At 52.5% G+C, this 25,450-nt stretch overlaps 1 protein-coding gene across 1 annotated transcript; it reads right to left on the minus strand.

The window, feature by feature from the left end:
• Positions 1–422: 422 nt before the first annotated feature.
• MAP2K2 (mitogen-activated protein kinase kinase 2) lies at positions 423–24,374 on the minus strand. Its single transcript, XM_019653501.1, has 11 exons — positions 23,973–24,374; positions 20,260–20,470; positions 14,181–14,327; positions 9,512–9,589; positions 8,740–8,791; positions 8,531–8,655; positions 7,725–7,938; positions 5,712–5,776; positions 3,783–3,844; positions 2,575–2,620; positions 423–804 (listed from the first exon to the last, which is right to left on the minus strand). Exons 1-11 carry the CDS (start codon positions 24,062–24,064, stop codon positions 694–696), a joined length of 1,203 nt encoding a protein of 400 aa, XP_019509046.1. The 5' UTR covers positions 24,065–24,374; the 3' UTR covers positions 423–693.
• Positions 24,375–25,450: the final 1,076 nt, after the last annotated feature.

Genomic DNA, 25,450 nt, shown 5'->3' on the forward strand with positions numbered 1-25,450 from the left:
GAGAACTAGAAGGTCCCTCCTGAGGACAGGGCATGCTCTGCTGAGGACAGGCAGGGTCGACTGTCCAGGCTGCATGACAAGAGGCAGCAGTGCCCAGAAAGAAGTGGACCCCATGACAAGCAACAGGCTGACTGCTTTTTGGGCCAGCTGGAGGGCTACCTTCAAGGGGGCAGGTGTCAGACGAGGGGTGACACACAGAAACGCAAGGTAGTACTTCCCTCTCTTTTGGTGAAAGATGCCAACGTCTATGCGTTCCCTCCAAGGCTTCCCTTGGAAAAAAGAGTGAAGCCAGTTCCTGAGGCCACTCCCACCCCAATTTCTCTGTGGCCCGGTCTGCTAGGGGCCAGGGCTGCCCTCAAGGGACACTGACCTCCTGGGGTTGGACGGGAGGTTGATACCCAAAGAACAAATGGAACAAGAAGTACAATGGGCTCGGTTTGCTTTTTCGTTCCCTGTTTTGTTTTGGTTTTTTAAAACTTAAAGTAAGCAGATTCTCAGACGACAACATGAGCAGCGTCACCCTTCCCCAGAGACCAGAGGGCCCGCCGGCTGCAACAGGTGGGAGAGGAAGTGAATGTTCCGCTGTGTGCATGTCTTCTCCGCGGCGGTGCGGTGGGAGAGGGGGAAGGAGCTGATCTGTCCTGGGTGGGAAGGGCGGGTGGACAGGACGCAGACAGGTCACCAGCCGACCCGTCACACGGCGGTGCGTGTGGGCGTGCTGGGCTGGTTCAGACGCAGCGTTTTACACAACCAACCGGCAAAATCCACTTCTTCCACCTCGGACCGTTTGATGAAGGCGTGGTTCTGCAAGGGAATAAGAGGTGCTGTGAATAGGCAGGTGTCTGCGGGGAGGAGGAAGGTACCAGCCCTCTGCTTGGGTCCGGCAGGCCATGCGGAACAAAAACCTGAAAACTGAAAGAGAATAGGCCCCTAGCCACAGGAAGACACACTCAGGATAGGGAGAGAACCAGACCCAGAGCAGGGAGGTGCCACGCCTGGGGCCTTGCACACCTGGGACAGGGTCTCAGGGGAGGGTGAGGCTGCTGTAAGCTCCCTGGAGTCCAGGTCTTCCCCTCAGCACTGTGGGCACAGGGGCCAGGTCATTCCCTGTGGGTAAGCCATCCTAGGCACTCCTGGTGGCCCCCACTCATTCTGTGCCAGGAGTACCCCCCAGTTGTGACAACCACAGATGTCCCCAGACTTGGCCCAGTGTCCCCTGCAGGCAGAGTCGCCTTGGGTGAGACCATCTGATCTGGAAGAGAACTCCCTGTGAGGATAGCAAGTTCCCTGAGTCCTGTCCAGTGTGACTGCCACCGGCCAAATGAGGCTCCTGGGCCCTGTAAATAAGGCTTGTGGGGCTGAAGAACAGATTTGTGCATCCCTTTTAATTTTAAGTAATTTAGAGAGACACCCATGGCTGGTGGTTCCCACAGACAGCAGAGTGCTAGAGCTTCCTGGTTCCAGGCTAGGTGGGGTAAGCGGATGGCTTCCTGACCAGGAAGGGTGCTGGGAGGGGCGGTCCAGAGCAGGAAGGCAGGGGCCTGGAGTCCATGGAGGGTTTAGTCTCCCCACGTGACATCAAGGGCCTGACTGCTGCCTCCTGTGCAAGCTAGGGGCAGGCAAGATCACTCTCATCTTCCTGAAGATGAAGGCTTGGGTGAAAAACCAAAGAAGGTTACAGGATTCCTCTGGTCCAGGGCAACAGGGTGGAGGTTGCAATGTTAGCCCCAAACAGCAGAGTTTTACTTGGGCAGGGAGGGACCTGGAAGGGTTTCTTGCAGTGTGAATGGGAGAGTTGGAGGTGGAGGGCGCAATACAGGGGGTTTCAACATAAATGTATTTCTCTATTTCGTATATTTGTATATTTTACAATGAACATGTATTTTTCATGTCACACATTCCTTGAGCACATGGTACTGGAAAACCTGTCAGACACCATAAGAAATTTCTAGAAAGAATCAGGCAGACGCAGACTAGGTTTTCTATTCTGACCACAGCAAACAGTGACTGCAACTGAGACACAGCTTTGTTGCCACAACTGCTAGTGGAGTGGGATTAGACAAGATGCCTGGGACTTTCTCAGAGGGGGTGCTGAAGCTGAGACTCACAGATGGGGAACAGCCAGCCTTGAGAAGAACAGGACGTGTCCCCTAGGGAGAACGACTGTGCAAAGGCCCTGAGGGGAAGGCGGGTTTTGGTGGCCACCCTGGGTTTCAAGGACGTTAAATGGTGTGGGTTTAAAGAAAGGCATCAACCCTGTAGCCTCCCTGACCTGCGGGGGGCTTGACAAGCCCGAGGCAGGAGCAGCTCAGAAGCATCAGAGCTCATCGTTCTCCAGGAACACCCCCACCCGGGCACAGCCAGGGCCCTGCTGCTCCCCCAGCAGCTGAGCGGCTGTTCTGGATCATTCCTGCTCAAGGACCATGAGACCCAAAGGAGTTCTCCAGCTCCCAGGACAAGAGCCGGCTTGGGGCAAGGGGTTCTGATGGGGTTTCCCTCTCCCTGAGGAGGAGGGAGGGGCCCTGTGCAGCAGTCTGCACCCCCGGTGACCCCAGAATCCACAGCATCACTCACCATGAGCATCTTCAGATCCGCTCGCTCGGCTGGGTTCTTAATTAGGCTGGGGGTTCCGTGGGGAAGGACAAGGAGACAGGGTAGGAAAACAAGACAGGGCAGTTAGTCAGTGGCTGTGGGGACTTGCGTCTTGAGCTGTGGCCGGGTAGCCTGTGCTGACCCGTCCCCACACCCATGAACCTGGTCAGGGACAGAACCCGCTTTGCGGTCACTCTGCTGCCTAGACCCGGTGGGTGAGGGCCCCAGCGCTACCCTGTGGTATAAGGGCAGGACACCCTGGGAATGGGAAAGTGAGGGTCTGAGCCCAGGAAAAGAGCAAAAGGGAAAGAAGGTAGAAACAAACCCCCCAGCTGCTGCTCAGTCCGAGGCCCACCAGCAACCATAGCTCTGTTTCCAATAAAACCCCCAAATTTGGGAGTCTGTCAAAATAGAACTTTTTCCTTCAAAAAAGCAGAACTGCCTAAAGGCAGCTACTCAAAGCAGCTTGAGGCTGAAAGATAGTTCTTCAAACACAGAGAAAACCTTGCATGGATATAAAAACATTTACACAGATAATGGACAAGTAGATTTGTGCCACACAGCGCTGGCCAGAGGTTGTGCAAAGGGCTAGTGGCACCTTCACCAGCAGGAGCGAGAATGCTGCTGTGAATCATATAGTCCCCAGGCAGCAGGGGGTTGGCAGTGTTTGCTCATGCTGACATGTAGGATGGCCCTAAAGGTAAGTAGGGTGGCCCTGGCCCCACCCCACTCGCCCCAGGCCCATCTCCAGAGGGCAAGAGTGTCCAGAACAGCTGACCACCTCCCAGAATCCTGCTGGGAAGGCTTGTTTGGAAACTGGTGGGTTGCAGGCCTCAAGGGATTAGGATACTGGGGGACCTGCTAGCAGAAGGCAAGGCGGGAATAGCATTATTTCCAAAGTGCCTGAAAACCTGGTTCACTCTGGGTTTTGGGAAAGAGCTGGGGATGGCAGCCAGACACTGTGACTCAGCAGCCTTGGAAAGGGACTCTGGGTTCTCAGGTGAGCACAGGTGGCCCACTGGATGCTGCAGACTGCCCAGTATTCCAGACCTGCAGGCTCAGCAGAGGAAGAACGCATCTAGGTTGATGGATGGGAGCTATAGTGGCCCATCCTTGGAGGCAGGCAGGGATCCTGAGGCCTGGCACAGCCCCGCCCACCCGAGACCGAGCTGGAGGCTATGGCACCTTACCATTTATTCACAAAATCCTGGAAGTCCTGGGTGAAAACACCGCTAGGCAGCTTGGGAGGAGGCTGTCGGGGAGAACAGACGGGTGGGAGTCAGATGCTCACAAAGGGTTCTGGAATCACGGAAGGGAGGACGCTTCCCAACCCCGCACACCAGGACAGCACAACACTTTTGAGGACCCTCAGGATGCACCTCTCCTGACCTCGTCCCTTCGCCCTGCTGGAGGCTGGCAGCCATTCCTCTCCCTGCAGGCCCTGCTGCCTGCCCTGCCAGCTGGGTTGGGCTCTTCCAGGGTTTTCTTTCAAAAGCTCTGGTTTGGGGAATCACAATGGTTCTACAGGGAAGGAAAGCAGGGCTCACCCTAATTTTATAGACAAAGGTGGTCACTCTTGACCATGGGTCACCCTGTCTGGGCCACCCACTTCTGTAGGTATCCTGAATGAGCTGTGGATCTGGACCACAGGAGGCAGCTAGTTCCAGGGTTTTGAGACTGGAAGCTGGGGGAGCCCAAGGAGCCTGGGCTGGCACACATGTCCCAGGATGGAGACTGCCATGTGCAGGGTTAGGCCCGTCAGGGAGGCGGTGGGCAGAGACTGGCCCAGTGAAACCCACAGGGCCTCCTCCTCAGCCTTTCTGCTCAGAGTGGGAGGTGGTGGTGTCCTCACTGGGACGTGCTGGCTGGGCCTGGACGGCACTGCCAAGTGCAGGTAGAGCTGTGTACACCCTGGGCAGAGACACCCTGCCCTGTTCTGTCACTACCAACTGCTCACCTTGACACTCAGCCCTGAGCCAAGCCCCACACTGCAGGCAGCTCTGCCACCCTGTTTCTCTGACCTGCCCAGAGGATCATCTAAAACACACGTCAGCCCCCAGAGGTTGGGGGGCAGGGGCAGGTGACCACACTGTGCCAAGGTAGAGGCTTCGGAGTCAGGTCCTGCTTCATCCCTCCCCAGCTGCAGGCCTCTACGGAGGCTGCTCCCATCCTTAGGCCTCGGTTTACTTGTCTATAAAACAGGAATATTCGGGCCGGCCGAGTGGTGTGATGGTTAAGAACTGGCTTGGGACGCCAGAGGCCCCAGTTCAGATCCCACATATGAGGGCCAGTGACACTGCCCTCTACAGCTAAGATGCTGAACAACAGCTCAACCTGGAGCTGGGCTGTCGAGAGTCGCCAGCGACGGCATAGGCTGCAGCCCCTGCTGCAGTGGGTTGCCATGGGCTACTGTATGTAGCCAGCAGCCAGTGTGAGCGGCCAGCAGCCGCAGTGAGCGGCCATCCAGAAGCCAGTGACTGATCTGCCTCGCCCGGGAAGAGCAATGATGGTGCCAACTTGGGCCAGTGAAGCAACGTCCTCCACAACTAGACTGAAGAACAAAACAACAGCAACTTGTCTGTTCCCCTTCCCCCAATTCCCCAACACTGTTCCCATCCCCCCAATACCCCAATAAAAATCTTAAAAAAAAAACAAAAACAGGAATATTCATGCTACCCTTCTAGGCACTGTGTGCCTCCTTCCAGAGAGGAGGGGACACCTGGATTTTCCCTGAGGAAGTGAGACAATTTAAGACTTCGAGCACACTGGCTCCATGATGCTCAGAGTGAGAGATGGGTGACAGAGCTCTGGGCCTGGCCTGGCTCCTTGGCCCAAGTACTTGGTTACTGGCCTTGCGGGGAGGGGACTGTGGTGGGAATTCTGGGTTCATCTTTATAAACACAAACAAAAAAATGTCCCTTGGGGAGGAGTGGATTTCTGCAGTGGAGCTGGAAGTTATCACAATGTTTTTACACCTGGTAACTTCTGTCTCTCCCCCTGGCTCCCTCCCCAACACAATTCAGTCTATGCACTGAATTCCCTCTTTTCGGTAATGTATTCCTATAGGATAGCTTAATCTGCGGGCATGAAGACCTGCTAAAGGGCCTTCAGGTACGTACTTCGTTCACAATGTAGTCCAGCAGCTCGAAGATAGCCATAGCCGGCCGGCTGTCCATCCCGTGACCTGTGCGGGGAGAAACAAAAACGGGCAAGATGGGAGGCGGCTGCGGCATTTCTGTTGGGCATCAAGGTCTGAGTGCACTGAATACAGCCCAGCACTTCTCCCCACACTGGCTGAACCAGGGGAGGCTCCCCTGGCATAGCGACGTGGCTACTGAGTTCATTTCCTGGGAACATAACTTCACTCCCGAGTCTCTGGTGAATTAAAAAAAATAATAATAATAACACATCCAAATGAAGAGAAGCATTTTTTGAGAAGTCGTTATGCCCTGCTTTGTGGTGCAGAGGCGGAGTGTGGTGGTGGGGATGTGTGGCTTGCAGACCACAATTAAGGACAGTAGCGTGACACTGCATGGAGCCACAGGTAGAGACAGCAGCAGGACCTAAATGCAGCTCAGGACAGGTGGCCAGCTGGGGGGTGGCTGACCCATCCTAGACCCAGCTGGCCAGGTCTGGGTTTGGCAGTTGGACTTTCCCCTTTTGACCTGTCCTGAAATGGGCACTTGGGCTGGGGCTGGGGGAGGTGCTAGAGGGCTGAAGTGGCCTGGCATGACCCAGTGCTCCTCCCGGCTGGGAGGGGGTCACAGCAGAACATGTGGAGGCCATCTGGGAGTCGGACTGGGAGGTGCAGGGCCAGAGCCTGTGGACACAGATGGGGGCAGGTTTCTCCCCTTAAAGGAAACCAAGACACCCTAGCAGTCTGGGTGTGGTCCCAGGAAACGGGAAGGTCTGGCTTGAAAACACCGTGAAAATCACCATCTGACAGTTCAAGCATCCACCAACGGTGAACAGGTACACAAAAACGTGGTCCATCCACACACTGGAATATTACTTGGCCACAAAAAGGAGTGAAGGAAGCACTGACACTCGCTACAATGTGAATGGACCTTGAACACAGGGTGCTCAGTGAGAGAAGCCAGACACACAAGGCCACACAGTGTGTGATTCCATTGATGTGAAATGTCCAGAGCAGGCACATCCAGATAGGAAGTGGGTTAGTGGTTGTCAGGGGATGGGGATGGGGTTTCCTTTTGGGGTGATGGAATGTTCTGGAATTAGGTAGAGGTGATGGTTGGATAACCTTGTGAGGATACCAAAATCCACAGAATTATTAATATATGCCTCAAATGAGTGAATCATATGGTACTCGAATTCTATCTCAATAAAACTGTCATGAAACCAACCAACCACAGTCCACTGCATGTTCCCTTGGACTCTCATTGAACTCGACTCCCTTCCTGTCACTTGACTTTAAATAAAAAGAAATCATAAAGCCCTAAGTGCTACTTCCAGGTTAGGCCATTTCAGTTGCAACCCTCCCCATTTCACCATCCCCAAAGTGGTGGACGTGTCAGCCTGAGCCTCTCTGGTGTTGGGGAGCCCCCCTACCTCATAGGCAGCCACTCTAAGTACTAAGAATTGTCTGGGAGCCCAGCTGCCCTCCAGCCTCCTGTCCCCTCCCATGCTGTGCTGCATGTGTGTCCAACAAGCTATCCAAGGAAATTCTGAGTCAAGTTCTTTTCAATTTGGGGGCTTCCTGGAAGGCCTGGCCCAAACACAGGAGGGTTTTCAGTGCTGTGTCTCAGTGGTGGGCATAAGGACGTTTGCTGGGCAAGACTTTTGGTTTTTCTGTACGTTTGGACATTTTCGTGATAAAATGTTGGAAAAACCAACCAACCAACTAGTGGCTTGGCTGAGGGGTTAGTTTCTAGATCCCACCAGCTGGTGACAACAGGTGCAGCTGTCCTGAATGGGACAAGTCGGGGGTGCTTCTTCCAGCACTGTCCCCAGAAGGCTCAGGACCATCTGAGGACTGCTGACTGCAGTTAGCACAACCAGGGGAACAGGTGGTGCCGAGAGGGGCCAGAATCGAGGCAGCTGCCATCCCAGGCATGGCATTCCCCATTGGGTCACTGCTCATCCAAACCGGAAGTGCCAGACTCGGGCCGTACCGCTTATGGGGCGTCCAGGGGGTCTTGGCCGTGGTGAGATGCTATGAGACTCTCCTTCTGCCCCATCGACCATGGGCCGGCCAAATATGGCCTCCAGCTCCTTGGCGTCTGGTGGGGGGATGGGGTACCTTCCAATGGACAGCTCCACCAGTGACAGGCCCATGCTCCAGATGTCCGACTGCACCGAGTAGTGAGTGCCTTGCAACCGCTCTGGCTGTCAGGCGAGACAGAGAAAAGGCCCAGCAGGAGACGGATGGATGCTGTACCCAAGGGAGCTCATGGGATCGGGGGTGGCATCTGAGTGTCTCTTCATTGTTCCCCCACAGCCTCATCCTGACCCCTGCCACCCCTCTGTAGACCAAAGCGATTGTGTCTCCTCCTTCCACCTGCCTCGGGAGACAAGCTTCCAGCCATTGCTGACGGCAGCTCGTTAAAGACCTAAATCCTTGGCAGTTTTGTAAAAGGATGAATGGCCCAAGAAGGACAGTGGAATGCCTCCTTTTTCACACAATCCCAAGACGAACTTCCCAGAATCTTCTCCATTTATCACCCAGACCTTTCCTAAAATACCTGAGGGCTAGTTTCTCGGCTCAGAAATTAACTGACTGCTCTCCTTGACTGGGTTTTTGCTACCCATGGGAAGGAAACAGCAGGCATTCCCAGAGACAACACTTAGTGAGAACTGGTGGAAACTGAATTTTGAAGGAGAGGAGAAATCCGGCAAACAAAAGAGGCTTTTGGAAAAGCTTCTGGAAAATGGGGAAGAGGGTACAGCGCGCGATGAAAACGCCTCTTGAGGGACTTACGGACATGTAGGATCGCGTTCCCACGAAAGAGTTGGCCATGGAGTCGATGAGCTGCCCGCTCACCCCAAAGTCACACAGCTTTATCTCCCCTCTGGAGTTGACGAGGATGTTGGACGGTTTCACATCTGCGAGCAGAGCCAGCGGGAGAAGTGTCGTTCAGGCCCACTTGCCGCCCTGTTGGACCGGGAGGGTGCCCCCACGCGTCTTACCTCGGTGCATGATCTGGTGCTTCTCCCGGAGATATGCCAGGCCCCGGAGAACCTGCAGGGAGCCATGGGGAGAGGAGGGGTTAGCAGGGCAGCGCCATGTGGGGACCAGCTCGGGAACCAGCTTTCAGGTCGGGGTGAGTGAGAGGAGAGGCGAAGTGATGGCAATGACACCCTACACTGGTGGGTACAGATGCCTAACTCACTGATTCTCACACAATCACCCACCTGCCCACCCAGAAGCAGACACTGCCATTCCTTCCATCTCAGGGGAGGAGCTGATGAGGCCCATGGAAGCTGAGACTAGGCCCGAGGCCCTGCTAGTAAGGCTGTAAGTGTCTGGCTGGCCACTCTGCCTTGGAGGTCGCATCACCCAATGGGCATCATGTATTGAGTGCTTTGGTGCTGGCGCTGTGCTAAGGATCCCCCACCCCCAACTGATGGGGAGTGATGGGTGCAATGGCTATGTCACCAAGTCAGGGAGGAAACACACGACATGGCACTGGGGACCCTGTGTGCCTGGGACCATGCCACCAGTGTCCCATGTAACCCTGACACCTGTGTGGGGCTGGAAAGCATCACCCCTATCGTATGGGCAAAGGCTCAGTCCTGTAGCAGGTGGGGATTGACATCGGCACTCTCCCTCCTTGCAAGGGCTGCACTGACGCGGCCACTGGCCACGTGGAGGGAGCAGGAATACGAATAAATGGGGCTAGGAGCGTGTACATACGCCCAGTGCTGCGATGGCTGGGGGGAGCGGCACCTGCACACTCACCGCGATGCTGACCTTCCCCAGGATCTCTTCTGGAATTCTCTTGGCTTCTTTCAACACCTGGTCCAAAGAGCCACCGTCCTGGGGGCAGCACAGGGGAGAGAAAGCAAGCGCTCTGAGCAGGTAGCCAGGTGGGGCTGTGCAGAGATGGATCTGAGGGACACTGGAGTGGCAGGTATAAAAATGCAGCATTTCCCTGGCGCCCCATTTCCTCCACAGGAACCAGAGGGCAGACCACAGCCAAAGGCAAGCCTGGGCCTCAAGATGGCACATCCAGTGCAGAAGGAGAAGGATGCCCATGCGCGCCTCATGTCTCAGCTCTCCTGAGTTGCCAGGGCAGCAGCTGGCAGAACAGAGTCACGGAGGTGGGCACTGCTCATGGCCAACTAGGCCCAGCCACCAGGCTTGCCACCAGAGCAACCTTGAGGGCGCCCAAGCTGGACCTGTCCGCTTCTGGGCCCTGAGGGCAGAGGTGATTCCCATTAAGTGCTCAGTGTAGGAGAAAGGCAGCCAAGCAGAATGGTCTCTCCACTGCCCCTGGGCCTGAGCCCACTCGCCCCCAGCCTTGTTAAAAAGAGACCTGCTGCCCGAGGGACAGAGGATGCCTGGGGTTGATGAAAGCTCTGCCCCCTCCCTTAGGCCTTATGTACTTGCCAGCACTGTACATAGGAACATCCTGCAAAGGACCTGACACAAGTCATAGTCGATCCCCCTATCTCACTCTGGGTGTGGCCCCAAATCCACCTGGCAATGAGGAAACGACAGAAATAAAGTATCTTGTGCAAGGTCACCTGGCAACAAACCTGGAAACCAAAACCTAGGGTGTTGCCAGCTCCAGGGAGGTTGCCTCTTCAGAGGTGGGGCTCTGAGGACACGTCCGACGGGTCCCCTAGGATGTTAGGTGGACATGGCCAAGTTCCAACCATGGGCCAGAGCCTGCCTGGGTCTCCTCTGCATTCCAGAGAGGAAAGCAGAACCTCTGAGGGGTGAAGTGGGGCCAGAATCTGAAGTCGTTGCCGGGTGGCCCCAGAACCAGCAAATGTGCTACTCTACAAGTCGCACAGGCGCTCCTTCTTAGGGACGCTTTCTGCTTCACCTGGGGGCAGGGGGTGACCTCTGAGATGCCCAGGTCTCCTCTCTCTGGCCATGCTTGGTGAGAAAGGCCATGCTGGAGAGTTCTAGAAAACCCAATGCACTTTGAAGCTTAGGGAACCTGTGCGTGACTGCAATGAGCGAGGGACTCACACACCTGCAGAGGGTGGGTGTGGCCGAGGAGGAAGCCGGAACCAGGTGTTCCGGTGAGCCTGGTCTGGCCAGGGCACCTTGCCCGCCCGGCTCTGCCTGCAGGGTGAGATGGGAATTCCTTCTATTCTTCTCGTTTTTTTGTTTGTTTTATCAATCAACCTTAGAAGAATTAAAAATATTTTTTTAAACTGTAATTCCTGCTCCCTAACACAGGTCCTTTCACTCTGAACTTTACATAGAGTTGAGAGTTAACTCAAAACACCTTCATGAAAAAAACAAAAAACCTTCATGACAGATACTACTGCTCTTTCTACGGCAGAGTCCTCCCCTTGGTACTGGGACACTAGGGCTGGCTTTCTCTGTGGGGGCTGTCCTGGGCACTGTGGGGTGTTGAGCAGCACCCCTGGGCCCCACCAGCATCTCCCTTGTTGTGATAATGTCCCCAGACATTGCCCAGTGTCTTCAGGGGGCAGACCGCCTCTGGGTGAGATTCCCTGGTCCACAGCTAAGAAGACGGTAAGTCATTTGTTCAAGTCACATGCACAGGATGTGGTGCAGATGTCACAACTAGGTCTTTTTGACCCCAAATCTCTCATTATGCATGACCATACACTTTCATTTTGTGTGTATGTGTTCTAAATGTTCTTAAAATCATACTTTTATTAAGCGGGTAGTGCACGAGTACATATTTCTTATAAAAATTTAAATGTAGATAAATACACTCTGATCCCCCGGCAAGTCCACTTGCCTCCCTGAAGTGTGACTTATGTTCTTCTGGATCCTTCTGTGCATTTGCATACACATCCATATGCATAGGGGAATACAGAATTTTAAAAATATATATAAGTGGGCTCCTATCATGTGTATCTTCCTCCTTGGGGATTTTCTCATTCGGTTCACAGGCTGATTTCATTCCCCACTATAGAGCGGCATGGTGTCATTGCTTCTCTGTCCCTTACTGACAGATGTGCCTGATTTTTCATTATCACAGAACGAGGGAATACATTCTTCAGATTGGACCAGAGCCCAAGAAAGACCAAGAGGTGCCTCTGAGCAGTCAGTAAGTGGCTCCCCAGCCACTGCTGCCCTGAGATACCCACTGTCCACTGGATCCATGCCCGAGTTTTCCCCATAACAGGCTTAGGCCACTGGGAAACCGCCAGCCCTGCTGACCTAGGCCCTGGACACCAAGACGCACTGGACAGGTGAGGTTTAACCTTCCGTGCTGAATCTGGGCTTTATCATCAATTAGGAGTCTTTTCTCGAAAGCTGGAGCTAAAACCTCCCCGATAGGAAACAAGGGCCAATTTGCGCATGACCCTGTGTAAAGATGAAACCTCGTCCAAGATAAGGGAACAGTTCCACAACATGGGACATTGACTAGGTGGGATGTCATGATGGTGAAAACAGAGAAATATAGGGAAACAGCCCCAGCGATGATAGTGACTGACATTCACTCAATGCTCTGCGTGTCCCAGGTCCTACTCCAGACGTCTCATCCTCACCTGGGCCCCGAGGGCAGGCACTACCAACCCCCTTGGCTTGACAGGTAAGAAGTGGTGAGAATCTTGTCTAGAGTCACGTGGTAAGAGGTAGGCAGTGGGGCTGAGGCCCGAATCCAGGGTGCCATCTCTACCGCCATGCAGGGCGTCCCCCAATATGGCACATGAACAAACAAAGCAAAAGCATCCCACAAAGAGGGAAAACTGATGCACATGCGGGTCAATTCTGGGGGACCGTAAGGAGTGGTGACAGCAAAGGCCATTTTGTTGCTTTAATGTCATTTTTTTCTCCTCATGCCTTCCTTCTATCTCATGCTGAAAACCAATATTTTACATTCATCAAGAGCAGAAGGGGGGAATGGAGGGGCGGGGGCAGGCTATGCCGCTCCCCCTTTTTCTGCAAGGGCAAGAGGTGCCTTTAAACTCCCATGATGTTCAGGGAGAATAGGGAGGGGTGGCTGAGAGCACTGGGAGGAGAAAGGAGGGAGAAGCTACAGTTCAGAGGAGGCTCCCCTCAGACCACAAGTTCCTTCTGTCCTCCCCCTGACCCTTTGATTCTCCTCTGCACTGTGACTTTGCCAGGCGGGCGAGCAGATATGATCTCCCTCTCCAGGTGAGAAAAGGAGCTCCTCCAGCGTGTTGCCTGGCAGGGATCACTAGGCTGGGTAGGGGCAAGGAGGGTAGGGAGCACCTTCTCTGGGGCACTCCCTCTGAACTGTTACACCACACTGCCGGTTCATGGTGCATTCCTTGCGGGTGCTTGCTCAAATTTGTTTCCTGTCTTTGTTACAAAACTGCCAGGGGGCCAGGGAGTTTGCACGGCATAGCCTAAAGCCACGCCGCATCCTGATTTTGCAAGGGTCCCACCGGGCCTCAGCCCATGTGGCCTGGCAGCAGGCAGTCCGGTACCTTACCAGCTGGGCTTGGCAGAGGGTCGGCGGCATTTTCCCCCAGGGCGTTCAGCTCTGACCACTTCTGATTTTGTTTTGCCCAATCCCACCCATTTCTGAGCTTCAAGACCAGAGTTTCTTAACCAGGGGGCACAGCAGACTCCATTGTGGTGGTTTAAGAAAAAGATGGGTGCTCGTGCTCTGCCCCACAGCTTCTGATTCCACAGATCTGAGCGGAGTACAGATGCGGGTCCCGCCTTTAAAACAGCCCCCCAGGGGCCGGCGGAGGGGCTCAGTTGGTTAAGAGCTCGCTCAAGGGTTTGAGCTCTGAGCAACAGTGGTTCGAGTCCGGCCTGAGCTGAGCTGCCGCTGAGCTGCCAACAGGTGGCAGGATGGCTCAGCTTAAAAACAACAACAACAAAAAAAAAACAGCCCCCCAGACTGCTGCACTCTCTTTAGAAATATCAACCAAATTTTCAATCACATGTACCCCTGGGCCCTGCAATTTCACTGGCAGGACTTTACCCCTCAGGGATGCTTGCTTCCATGCAACGACATTCAAGGAGCATCATTCAAAACGGGGCCTGGACTGGAAACGATCTCAGTGCCCACCAACAAGAGCATTTACTAAATTACCTTACAGGTATATGCAGCCGCCAGGATACTAGACAGTGGGGAAAAAGATGGAGTCGACTCTCTATATGCCAACAGGAAATGATTTCCACCTTGTATCCAGTGAAAGAGCAAAGTTGGGAGGGAGGAGGGCGACTGGTGTTTAAAACCAAAGGAATCTATACACACATCCTTGCACAGGCATCAACATTTCCAGAAGGATCCTCTTGGAAACAGGTGTACGTGGCCTCAGAGGATGGGATCCTGAGGGACACAGGTAGGGGGACCCCTTTTTCACCAGCCACCCTTTCGTTCTATGTGAACCCTTTGTCCTGTCACATCTACCTGGTTGCAAGCCTGGATGGCTCAGATCCTGGGTCAGGGTCGCCCCCGCTCCCCCACCCCGGCCCCCGTTGCACTCACCATGTGCTCCATACAGATGCTGATCTCTCCGTCGCTATAGAAGGCCCCGTAGAAGCCCACGATGTACGGCGAGTTACACTCGTGCAGCACCTGCAGCTCACGGATTATCTGGTTCCGGATGGCTGGCTTGATCTCCAGGTGAATCAGCTAAAAGGGAACAGGAATCGGGTTCAACAGCAGTGCCAGGAAGGGGCAGGGCTTCAGTCCTTTGCCCTTGAGGTGCTCACAACAGCATTTAAGACCAGCCAGCAATCCACTCCTAGGTATCTACCTACCTAGAGAAATGAAAACACACATCCATGCACACACCTGCACACACATGTTCACAGCAGCATGATTTACAACTGCTAATACATGGAAGCAATCTGAGTGTCTATCAATGTCGAATGGACAAACACAATGTGGTGCATCCATACAATAAAATATTACTCAGCCAAGAAAAGGAGGGAAGCACGGACACTTTCCACAACATGGATGGACCTTGAACATACGGTGCTCAGTAAGAGAAGCCAAACACATATGGTCACATAACGTGTGATTCCATTTATGTCAAATGTCCAGAACAGGCTAATCTAGAGAGACAGAAAGTAGATTCATGGTTGTCAGAGGCTGGGGATGGGGCTTCTTTTTGGGGTGATGAAAATGTTCTAAAATTGATGGTGTTGACCGATGTACAACTCTGTGAATATACTAAAAACGACTGAAAAGGTAAATTGTCTGGTATGTGAATTATATCTCAATAAAGCTGTTAAAAAACCCCAAAACCCCATGAACACAGCTAACATTTTTCACTTGGTTACAGGGGAAGCTCTGTTAAGAGCTTTCTTTACACCAAATCATACAAAGTGCCAGCCTTTCCCAGGACCTAGCCCAAGGAATGGCCTGGCAGAAAGGTCGATTACTTCACCTCTGCCCACCTCCTCATTCAGGGGTGGGTTTCTCTGGAGCCCTTCTCACCTCCAGGCTAGAAACAAGGCACAAAGAGCCTCTGCTCAGCACCCGAGGATCTTAGCTGCCCTTCCACTCCACTAGAGTTCAGGTCAGCAGCTGGGATTGTCACCCAAATTCATCACATTTCAAATCAAAAGATTGTCTGGAGACATGCAGAAAAGACAGCTGACAAAATGCCAAAAGCAACACCCAGCTACAAATCCTAAGCAAACCAGGATCCATAGCCCAGCGAGAAAGAGCGATGGTTGTGGGTCCACATCCTGGCTACTTAGAATCAGGGATGCTCTGGCCATTGCGATAAGACAAGAAAAAGATGTGATTTCTACCCCTTTGTCAGAGAAGTGGAGCCAGGTCACAGGTATCTGAAAATGACTGCCATCAGATTTACAGACATTTTTGTAGAGTTAATTACACCTGGGACCAGTGATGGGGAGAAAGGCAGGAAAGATGACCCTGCTCGAAGGAGACATGCAGTCAGGAGGAAAGAGAAGCAGGTGAAACACTAGTATGGTAGAGGAATTAGGGAGAGGTGATCCAGGGCTCAGGTGACATTGGGCCTTGAAGGATGGGTAGGAGTTAGCCAGATGGACACGTTGGGGCTGGCATTCCAGGAAGAGGGACAAAGAGCTGCCTTTTCAAGGGCACCAAGGCATGAAGGGTGTGTATGGACTTAGGGGAGGGAGACAGGGTAAGTGTGAAGAGCACCACCTACTCACAAGCCCATGCTGATGACCCTTGCGACCTTGAGAACTGTGGCAGGTCCTAGCAGCATGGTGCCATGTGCCTCCCTGACTGGGGCCCTCCAGTGCTCAGGGCCCCTCAGGTACTCACTTCTCCACCCAAGCAAGCCTTCAGAGCCAAGCCCTGGCCAAGCTCCCCAGGACACTGTACACCCCCATGGCCACCCCCAGGGCGTCGATCACACCAGAACCCCAGGATGCTCTCTCGTTCGGTGGGACTGCATCTGTGAGGAGATGCCCAACATGCGCACGCGTACATGCTTTGAAGGCATGAGATGCTGGGTCTGCAAATGAAGCGCTGACCTTTGCATGGAGGGTGGGAGGCCGATGGATGGGCAGTGCAGGGTGATGGAGACCAGGGCTGTCCAACAGAAATACATTGTGAGCCACATATGTTAAATCTAAAATCCTTTACTGCCGCATTAATAAAGTAAAAAAAAATGGTGAAATGAACTTTTCAGGTATTTTGTTTAACTCAATGTAACATATCAAAAAACTACCGTTCAACATGTTATCAATGTAAACATATTAATGCGATTTTTTTCACAAGGAACTCTTAAAGTGTGGCACGTGTTTTTTTGCACACACAGCACACCTCGGTTCGGAATGACCTTATTTCAAGGGCACTGTAGCTCGGTATGACCAGGGGCAGCTCTCAACCAAGAACTTGAAAGAAACCACAGATGAATCAGTAGCAGGGGAGCGAGAGTCCACTAGGCTTTAGAGAAGAGGAAGGGGTGGACAAAACTGGACAAAATCCCAGAGGCCCTGGGACCCTGGGGTTGGGTAAATGTGAAACAAGGCACCAGGAAGTGAGAGGCTTTGGTGAAAGATGTAAAGAGATGTCATAGCAGTTGCTGCTACATGATCTCTGTTTTAATGGGTCCATTATATGTGGGGTTTGTAAAGCGAGTCTTCCGGACTGACCAGTAGCAAGCACCGAGGGTGTGCAGAGAAAGCAGGAACTGGAAGGCAGGGGAACATTTCTGAGTGTGTGCTCACAATTTGCCCTGATGACAACCCTGGGTGGGGGAGGACAGGACAACTGCCCCTACTGCACTGATGCGCAAGTGCAGGCTCCAGGACAGTAAATCACATTCCCAGGGGCACACAGCTGGGTGAGAGGTCAGGTCAGGGTTGCCACCGGGCTCACGGAATGCCAGAACCCACACTACTGCATATCACTACTCTGGGGTCACGTGAGCACCGATTGCTGATTAAACCAGAAAGGTACTGGGAGTTCAAACCAAACACCAAGCCTGTCTAGGTAGGAGTTTAAGGCAGTTTCTACTGCAAGATGGGGGATCTGAGCTAGGAATGGGGTAGGGGGTCTAAACTAGAGAAAGAGGGACATGGATTCTGGAGGCAAAGTCCTGATAGCTTCCACAGGGTCAGGGTCAACCACAAAGGTTCAAACCCAATTCAGACAAGACCTAACCTAGCCTCAGTTTTCTCATCTGTAAAAATGGAACCATCATTCCATTTAAATGAGAACACGTGTCAAGCTTTTAGAACTGGCTTTGACACAGGGCAATCGCCTGAAAGATGGCAGCCAGTTATTATGTGGCCTTGGACAGGTGACACGACCTGTATGCTAGCTCAGAGTAGGAGGTCAAGGGAGCCCCATGCATGTAACACACATGCTAAATTCTTCGCAGGTCTCCCCTGGCCCGAGTCATGCAGAAGTTTTGTTTCTAGGGCTCTCAGGAGGATGCAGGAGAGCCATGCTGAGTCAAGAAAACATTTACGAACAAATGTGACTGTACATATCAAGACTGGCTTTCTGGGGCCTATGAAACTGGTCTTGCTGCTCCCCCAGCACGTCCTACTGGTTAGGATGAACCTCTGCCAATCATGGGACCAGGCAGATGCTGGCCCACAGAGTAGGAGCCCCACCCAGCCCTCACTCTCACACCTGCGGGCAGGCTGCCTTTGGAGACTGGATAAGCTTACACACTCGGAATGCGTGGAATTCATACCAGGCTTCCCAAGAAATTTCAAATTCCATGCAGGGTAGTGGAGGAAGGACTGAAGCTACTGTTTCTTAAAAACCACTGTGTCTCCTGCCCGAGCTGAGCTGCTGCTGAGCTGCCAAAAGGTGGCAGGATAGCTCAGCTAAAAACAAACAAAAAAACCCACCAAAAAACACTTTGTCTCATTAATTGTCCCAACTGTGCCCTCAACTAAATAAAGGCAACAGGCCTCCAGGGTGGGTTGGCATTCTGGATGGATTAAGAGGGGCTCTTGGGGGGCCGGCCAAGTGGCTCAGTTGGTTAAGAACTCGCTCAAGAGTGCGAGTTCTGAGCAACAGGGTTGCTGGTTTGATTCCTGGCCCGAGCTGAGCTGCCAACAGGTGGCAGGATGGCTCAGCTAAAAAAAAAAAAGAAGAAAAAAAAAGGGGGCTCTTGACCCCCACAGGCCGATCCAGGGCTCCTGGGCCATCAGGAGTTACAGTCCCGGACCACACGACCCCAGGCAAACAGCCTTCTCTCTCTTTTTTTTTGCTGTTGCTCAGAGCTCAAACTCTTGAGCGAGCTCTTAACCAACTGAGCCACTCGGCCGGCCTAACAGCCTTCTCATTTAGTGTACTCATTACATGCCCGCGGGCACCTGCGCTGTTCCAACACTGCTGGGAGGAGGTTATGATCTACACCCCCATTTTTGGGAACATTTATTAAAAACCTTTTTATTTTGAAAGAATTATAGAAGCATGGGGAAGTTGCAAAAACAGCAGAGTCCAAGGTACCCTTCACCAAGCTTTCCCCAACAGTGACATCATCTGTGAAGGACCGTATTAGGAAACTGACATGGGACAGCACCGCTAACTCAACTACAGAACTTATCTGTCCCCTGGTTTAAACTCCTACGTCTTACTTCAGGCTTTCCTAAAACTGTAGGCAAACTCCTGGATTCACGTTTATAGAAGGCATGTCGGGACCACCCGGAAGATTCCTCAGCGGGCCTGAGAGAACCCCCAAGTCCCTGACACAAACTCTGACCAGCACTGTTCTCAAGTTCCCCAGTTGCTGCTTGAATCTCACATCCATCTTTTCATTCCCAGTGCTTCGGCCGATGGCAGACCAGAGATTTCTGGGGCTGCTCTGGTTTTGAAAAGGCTGCCTGTGCTAAGGGAACAGAAATAGGATTCAGCAAAAAGGGCGGTACTCTACAGACAGGAGAAATAGTTACAGAGTAAATCCCAAGGGAAACCAAGCGTATTGTTCCCAGGAAAGGCAGGACCTGCACTGATCCACCAGGCATGGGGTGATCGGGTTTCTAAGAATACAATTTGGGAACAACAGGACGATGGGATTCCAGAAAGAGGAGGCTTTCTATGTCTGAAAGAACATGATAGTATGAGCTAAACAACTAGTCAACATGAAGTCCCCCAGTTATGTGTTTAGGAGCCACTGTCCCCAAATGGTCACATCTCTCTCTTCTCCACATCTTCCAGGGGTTACTCCCACACATTTGGCAGGAGGTTGCATTGTGACACAGAAGCCCAAATGAAGGAGGCTCGGGGCTTCTCAGAGCCAGGGTTTGCACGGAATGGGGGGTGATGGTTGATTTAATGTGTCCACTTGGCTAGGCCACGGTACCCAGCTGTCTGATCAAACATCGGTCTAGATGTCACTGTGAAGGTATATTTTAGATGTGATTTAACATGGAAATCATCCCACTTTCAGAAAAGCAGATGACACTCCATGAGTTGAAAGCCCTAAAAGATGGAGGTCCCCTAAAGAAGAGGGAATGCTGCCTCCAGACAGCCTTTGGACTTGAGCTACAACATCAACTCTCCCCTGGGTCTCCAGCCTGCTGGCCTGCCTTGCAAACCTTGGAACTTCCGTGATCACATGAGCCAATTCCTGAAAATACCTTACCCCCCGCTACCCCTACACACCCTAGTGGCTCTGCTTCTCTGGAGAACTTGGACTAACACAGATGGTTTGGTTACCCCTTTGCCAAGGGACCTCCCTCAATGTGACCATCACAGCGGAGGCCCTGTCTTGGGTCTGTAGTGCTTTCTCCTGATTGTGTAGTCAGGGTGATGCCGGCTCTAAGGGGACTTGAATCTCCTCCTTTCTTCCCCAAAGCTCCACTTGCTTTCTGGGAATCTGAATTTAAGCCATCCCTAAAGGCAGAAGTCAGTAATGGAAGAAGCTGCGTGAGGCAAGCCAGCATTGCCACATTGTAACTAGAAGCCGAGCTCTTTCTCAGGATCAAGAACCCATGGCCCACGGAAAGGCCTCTGAGTCCAGGAGCCAGTCAGAAGGCAGAGGCTGGAACCTTTCAAACTTCTGTCCTGTTTCCAAGGGGACCTGCTGGCACCACACACCGCTGGCAGAGCATGGGGACAGAACTCCCGCCCTGCACTGCCCACCTCTCACCTTTCTTGCCATGATGAGGCCCGAAGGTCTATGCTGGACCTTGGTGACTACCCCGCCGTTCCCGGCTCCCAGCTCCGAGATCCTTTCAAAATCATCGTCCTTGAGCTCCCCGACCTTGGCTTTCTGGGTGAGGAAGGCTTCTAGCCGCTTCTTCTGCTGCTCATCAAGCTCTAGCTCCTCTAGCTTCTTCTGGAGGTCCACCAAGTTTGCTCTGCAGAGACCCCAAGGGCAAGGGTTAATGAAGAGTGTGCAAGCTGCCGAAATGACTCAATCTGAGCCAAGGGTAGTTAATGTGTGGCTGCTACACACCAGGCCCCGGATTTGCAGCCAGGAGGACACAGAGATGAATCAGACCTGATTCTTGGGTGGAGGGGCCTATGATCTAGCAGGAAAGAAAAGACCTCCTGCAGACACACAGCTGACCAGAAGAGAAGGCCGGCTCCCTGAGAGCTGAGGCCACAGCCTCTGTTCCCACTCACAAAGGTTAGGAGACCTCAGGACCCAGAGGACCAGCTCTGGTTCAATGGCACTGGTATCAGACCCAGGAGCCCTCCTTACTGAAGACCACACTGGAAGGAAACATGGAGCTGACGGCAAGACTGGGGATCAGGCGAGTGAAGGCCCAGGCCAGGATACTTGTCTTCACAAGGACGAAGGAGCAAACTCATTTTGAGTGGCCTCAGAGCAAAGAGCAAGAACCAATGGGCAGAAGACAGAAGTTGTAATTTATATGAATTACACATGGGCTCTGGAAGGGAGAAGGAGAGAGGCCTAATTTAAACAGTGGAGACAATTCCAGGGCATTCCACTCAACCAGCATGCTTGTATTATATCCTGAGCACCACTATAAACATTAGCCATTTATACACACACATTCCTGGACCCAGTTATTTAAAAACCCACCACGTACATTGTATTTTATTTGGCGATTTAAGGCATCTTCAAAGGAAATTGTGACAATCAGCTTTTTTCACTAATGCCTTGACTTTTTTTTTTTTCTTTTTTAATGCCTTGACTTTTAATCAAATCCTGGAGTAAAAGCAGCTCCCTGTAACAGGCCAGCAGACATTAGCTCCATGCACACAAAAGCTAACCCAGTGCTGTCCAAGACAGAATGTAAGCGACATGTGCAATTTAAAATTATCTAGCCACATTAAAAAAAATAGTAATAATAAATAAATAAATAAATATATATACTAAGTGAAATTAATTTTAACATATTTGATTTAACCCATCAGAAATGTAATTTTCAATGTGTAATCAAATAAACAAAATGATGAATATTTATTTTACTTTTTTCAGATTGTCTTTGAAATCTATTGGGTTGTCGGAAAAATCATGATGTATTTTTTCTGTTTTTCGTTGCAAAAATGTGTCATGACTTTTCCGACAACCAAACAGAACTCACGTCATACAGCTCACCTAAATTTGGACAAGCCACATTTCAAGTGGCTACTGCACCAGACAGTGAGGGCAGCTCTGGGAACTAAGTCTCTATAGGAGAATGGACCATCTAGGGGCAGTCCTCAGTCACCAGTTCCTGAGGGTGGTTAAGCCAGGGTTGACTGCCCACCTGGGAAGACCTCATAGAGGGGATTCTAGCAGGGGATAAAGGGGAGCCTGGATGTTTTCTCAGGAACCTTCCATCCCCAAGTGACCATGACTCGCCTACTACATCTTAAAGAGGTACAAGCAAAGGGGCACGCAGGCCAGGAGTGAGATGACCTGCCACTAGGCGATGTCACCTGAGATGGTACTGCAAAGAGGTAACTGGAAGGCAGGGGGTGGGTGTCATTTCCTGAGCAAGTACCAGAGCTTTACAAACACCATCACACCACTTTGTTTAATTTTCATGATCCTCCTGGGAGGCAGGTACTTGTAGACCCAGCCCACAAAGGAGAGCACAGGTCCAGAGAGTAATTAATTAGCCCAAGGGTCACAATCAAAGGAAGTGGCAGTGCCTACAATCAAACCTGTGTCCTTCCTGATTGCACAACCTGCGCTTATGGTCCCTGATCATCACAGTGTCCCCTTGAGCCAGGATGGGGGCTTAGTAGGTGTTCACTGAATGCCTGGTCCACCAAGGTCTGGATGAACAAGGAATGAGGACTCTGATGGATGGAAGAGGGGAGGCAAAGGAATGAATGGATGTGACACGGTTCCTCACTGTAGTTGAGAGGTAGCTTTTGAGACCAGTCTCTGGAAGGTCTCCAGCACTGCTCTATGACATCTAAAATGCATTCTGGAGTCAGCTGATTAATCCATTTTAAATTTAATGGCAACTCAACTGTGGTTATAAAAAACCCTGGAATCTCAATGGCTGGCTTCCTCTACTGGAGGAATTTTTGAAGGGATGGAAATCAGATACCACATAAAAGAAAGAAAAGAGAATATGAAGAAAGAGCTGTCCTGTAAGAATAGGAGTGGATTTTTGAGTATAAGGAACACGTACGTCCCACGTTGAGCTATGTGCTTGGAGACAGAGAAAGATGTCAACTAGTACACATAAATATCAAGACTCCTCCTTCATCTGGGTCGCAGAAGGCCAAGTCACCTGAGAGGCGCCAAATGTGCAATTCACCCATCACACCTGGTTCTCATGGGGTCACACCACAAGTACAGCAAAGGGACCCTGGACAGAGGCCTCTGGGAGTGTCCTGCGCTGCTCCACCATTGCAGAACAGGAGGCCATAGAAACTCTGGAGCCAAGCAGTCACCCTGGCATGACCTCACATGCATGTTTTCCTTAACACTGAGTAACCCCACCACCCCAGATGCTCCTTTCTCTGTCCCCTTTCCCACAAGTCCTCCTGTCTCACTCAATCATCTCAAATCCTCAAACTGCCAGCACTTCTCCAGCCCCAGGAGGCTTTGCTAATCTATTCGATTCAGAATCGCTGCTCATCTATGGTCAGGGGTCCCAGCAGCAACCCCCAACCCCGTTTCTTTCCTCTATGGTCCCCTTTTTCCCCCCACATCCGACTCTTCCAAATCCCCCTCACTCCCAGCTTCCTCAGCCTCCTGCTTCCTCACCACTCTCCCAGCTTCAGGGGCTCCACCGCCCCCCACCCCCGCACCCCAACTAGCAGGCTCTCCACAGGCTCCCTTCCCCCAAAACTCCCTCAGAGAGCCTCTATCTCACCACTCAGGGATCCCTCCCTCATCCTTATCTCTCAGGCAACCCTTCCCCTTGTCCTGGTCTGGTATAGAATTCCTCACTCCCAAGGATCCCATTCACCCTGTGCTGGAAATGCAAGGACCCCCTCCCTCCACCTCACTCCTCAGGGACTTCCCCCCATTTGATTTCACTACTAGAGTCCCCCTGACCCGTCCTCTCCCCTCAGTAACCCTCCCCACAACCATCACCCTGGATTCACTACTAAGGGACTCCCCCCTAATTCCCATCTCACTACTCAGTGGCCCCACACACCATCCTTTTCCTTCAGGGACCCCCTTACCACAATTTCACTATTTAGGGCTCTACACCTCGTTTTTCTCGGCAGCCCCGACCTCACTACTAGGACCCCCTTCCCACCGACTTCACCCTCTCCTCATCCTCTCCTCTCAGGACCCAGTCCCCTGACCTGGCTACTCAAGGCCCCCTCACCCCATCCCCTCCTCTCAGGAACCCCCTCCTCCCGATCTCGCTACTCATGGACCGCCCCCCCCCACACACACCCGTCCTCATCCCAGCCCCGGCCGGGCCCACTCACTCGGAGGCGCCCTCGCTGGTGGGGGACGGACCCTCGGCGATGGCGGGGTTGATAGTGAGCGCCGGCAACACCGGCTTCCTCCGGGCCAGCATCGGGGCTCCGCGGGCCGGCGGCAACGGCGCCACTAGCCGGGGCCCATAGGGGGCGGGCCGGGATCGGACGGCGCCGACGCGATTCCGGGGCTGCGACCGCGGCCTAGGCCAGCGCCGGGGCAGCAAGGGTGAGCGGCGCTGTGGGCTGGGGCCGATGGGCGCCAACGGGCGCCGGGGCTGAGGCTGATGAGCCTCTGCAAACGCCGAGGCCCGAACGAGGCTGACGCTGCAGCCGGAGCCCGGGAGGCAGAAGGCCGGGAGGGGTAGCGAGGAGACCGCGGGCCAGCCTCTCGCGAGATCCAGTTTCTGGAGCCCGCACAGCCCCGCCCCGCCCCTCGCCGCGGCGCGTGTGCACCAGGCAGAGACCGCCTCCATGGAGGAAAGGGGCGGAGACTAACCGAGGCGATGTCCCGAGGGTGCGCACTCTCTCGCCCCGACCGCTCGTGTGCGCTTCTGCCTGGGTTGCTGGGCGGCAGTGCAAGTGGAAGCTAGGTGAGAAGGCGGCGGTGGTGGGGGTGAAGAGCCTGAGCAGGTGAGGGAAGAAGCCCGACCCTCAGAGCATTGTGCGGTACCAGACTGGGACTACATGAGACACTAAAATCCCCCAAAAGTTGTGGGGGAGACAAACCAGAGTCAACTGAAGTTTTTTTGCCAATTGTGAATTCACAGCCCCTATCGCTCTTAATTACCCCCATTCTGTCATGAAAGAAAGGTCTTTTTAAAACATTTTTTAAATTGTGGTAAATATACATAACAAAATTTGCCATTTTTAAGTGTACAATTTGGTGGCATTGAGTACATTCACATTGTCGTGCAACCATCACCACCATCCGTTTCCAGAAGTTTTCCATCTTCCCAAACTGAAACTCTGTCCCAATTAAGCATTAACTTCCCACCCTCCTCCCCCAGCCCCTGACACCCGCCATCTACTTTTGTCTGTATGAATTTGACTCCCCCAGGGACCTCATATAACTAAAATCATACAGTATTTGTTCTTTTGTGTCTGGCTTATTACACTAAGCACAGTGTCTTCAAAGTTCATCCATGTTGTAGCAGGTGTCAGAATTTCCTTCCTTTCAAGGCATTTTATGGATGGACCACTTTCTGCCAATCCATTCATCCGTTGATAGACATTTGAGTGTTTTCACCTTTTGGCTATTGTGAATAATGCTGCTATGAACATGGGTGTACAAATATCTGTTCAAGTCCCTGCTCTCAATTCTTTTGGGTAGCTACCCAGAAATGGAATTGCTGGATTGTGTGGTAATTCTATGTTTAATTTTTTGAGGTGCTACCATACTGTTTTACACAGTGGCTGCACTATTTTATGAGAAAGTTCATTTTAACACCAATTTTAACAAAGGAAGGAAGTACGTGGCACAAAAT

This window comes from Hipposideros armiger, unplaced genomic scaffold, assembly GCF_001890085.2.
Source record: "Hipposideros armiger isolate ML-2016 unplaced genomic scaffold, ASM189008v1 scaffold_202, whole genome shotgun sequence".
Taxonomy (NCBI): Eukaryota; Metazoa; Chordata; class Mammalia; order Chiroptera; family Hipposideridae; genus Hipposideros; species Hipposideros armiger.

What these genes read in the sequence shown, in the direction of transcription:
- MAP2K2 (XM_019653501.1), bottom strand. Translation starts at nt 24,064, where the DNA reads ATGCTGGCCCGGAGGAAGCCGGTGTTGCCGGCGCTCACTATCAACCCC. An exon ending in TGGGGAAGGTCAGCATCGCG is followed by an intron (nt 8,792 to 9,511) that starts GTGAGTGTGCAG and finishes GGCTCCCTGCAG; the next exon opens with GTTCTCCGGGGCCTGGCATA. An exon ending in CAGGATTTTGTGAATAAATG is followed by an intron (nt 2,621 to 3,782) that starts GTAAGGTGCCAT and finishes CGGAACCCCCAG; the next exon opens with CCTAATTAAGAACCCAGCCG.